The sequence below is a fragment of the Aplysia californica genome, unplaced genomic scaffold, assembly GCF_000002075.1.
Source record: "Aplysia californica isolate F4 #8 unplaced genomic scaffold, AplCal3.0 scaffold00125, whole genome shotgun sequence".
Taxonomy (NCBI): Eukaryota; Metazoa; Mollusca; class Gastropoda; order Aplysiida; family Aplysiidae; genus Aplysia; species Aplysia californica.
The window spans coordinates 603996-605108 of record NW_004797395.1 but is presented as its reverse complement, the minus strand read 5'-3'; the positions used below and the strand labels follow the sequence as shown (position 1 = coordinate 605108).

The 1113-nt window shown below is 40.9% G+C and overlaps 1 protein-coding gene across 1 annotated transcript in view; it reads right to left on the bottom strand.

Annotated features, from left to right (window-relative positions):
• LOC101852683 (hexosaminidase D) overlaps positions 1–710 on the bottom strand; it is a 25306-nt gene extending 24596 nt beyond the window's left edge. The window contains exon 1 of the mRNA XM_005096274.3: positions 572–710. Within this exon, the coding sequence (XP_005096331.1) occupies positions 572–606 (35 nt within the window). The 5' untranslated portion in view covers positions 607–710. The remainder of the gene's footprint in view (positions 1–571) is intronic.
• Positions 711–1113: the final 403 nt, after the last annotated feature.

The following is a 1113-nucleotide window of genomic DNA, read 5'->3' as shown; positions in this document are numbered from 1 at the left end:
TTTTTCATATTCGGACTCGAGTCCGAATAAGAATTTTTTTTATTCGGACTCAAGTCCGAATATGAAAAAATGTTATTCGGACTCGAGTCCGAATAACGCCGGCCAAACTCAAATGGATGCTGAGCTGCAAATGGAGTAGATCTAGATATCTAGATCTAGATCTAGATTAGATCTTGATCTATTTTGAGACTGCAAGGTTTGCAAATGGAGGTACGCCCAAATGGATACTGTGAGGTGCAAAAGCAGTATACATACTTGGATTGGGGGGAACCACTAGGAAAGACTCTTTCAACTCAAAGTGGGAAGCTTGGAAACTCAAATTGCCAGTGCAAACCGCGCGCTACGCAAAATCATCACTTGGCCTGATCAGATGACAAGGCAGATCAAACAAGATGGCTGTTACTATAAATATTGTCCAATGGCGTTCAGTTGTCGTTCTCTAGCTATCCGCTTGTTCTCACAGACAGTCTGGGGCTCTTGAGTCTTGAGTCAGTCGGAGTGAAAGTATAGCCTGGCGGTTAGAAAGGCAGATGAAATGCAAACAGTGTAGATTAGTAGGGTCTACCCTCACCTGTGTGGAAGCAATTTATTCTTGTCGTCAGCCATCGTTTTCCTATAAAACCACGTAAGGGGAAAATGTCTACACAGTCGAAAGTAGTAGCTGCATCTAGATCGAAGTCAATAATATGCTTGCCTGTGGTGTGTTTGAGGGTCGGTTCTGAAGCGGTTTCCTTTTTTGTTTACATTCTATGGAGGACTTCCGGGTCTTTGATAGGGGCGATCACTCTCAAAATTACTAACATGGCAAGGCATAAAGTTATGATAAAGGCAGGCACTAATTAACTTCCATGGCACTGGTTTTGATCAAAGGGGTTTTATCAATAATAATACATTACGGTATTAAATCTACTTAATGTGCATGTAGTTAAAACCTCTTTGGTTGTGATTGAAAGAAAAACAAGAAGAAAAACCTGACACTAAGGCATTTAATTTGTATTTTAGACAGAAGAGGAGCGGGGGGAAAGGAAAAGGAGTAGATATAGAAGATGATAATTAATACAGTAGGCCTACTGTAATAATATAAAGAAGACAACACAGCACATTACGGCGGGG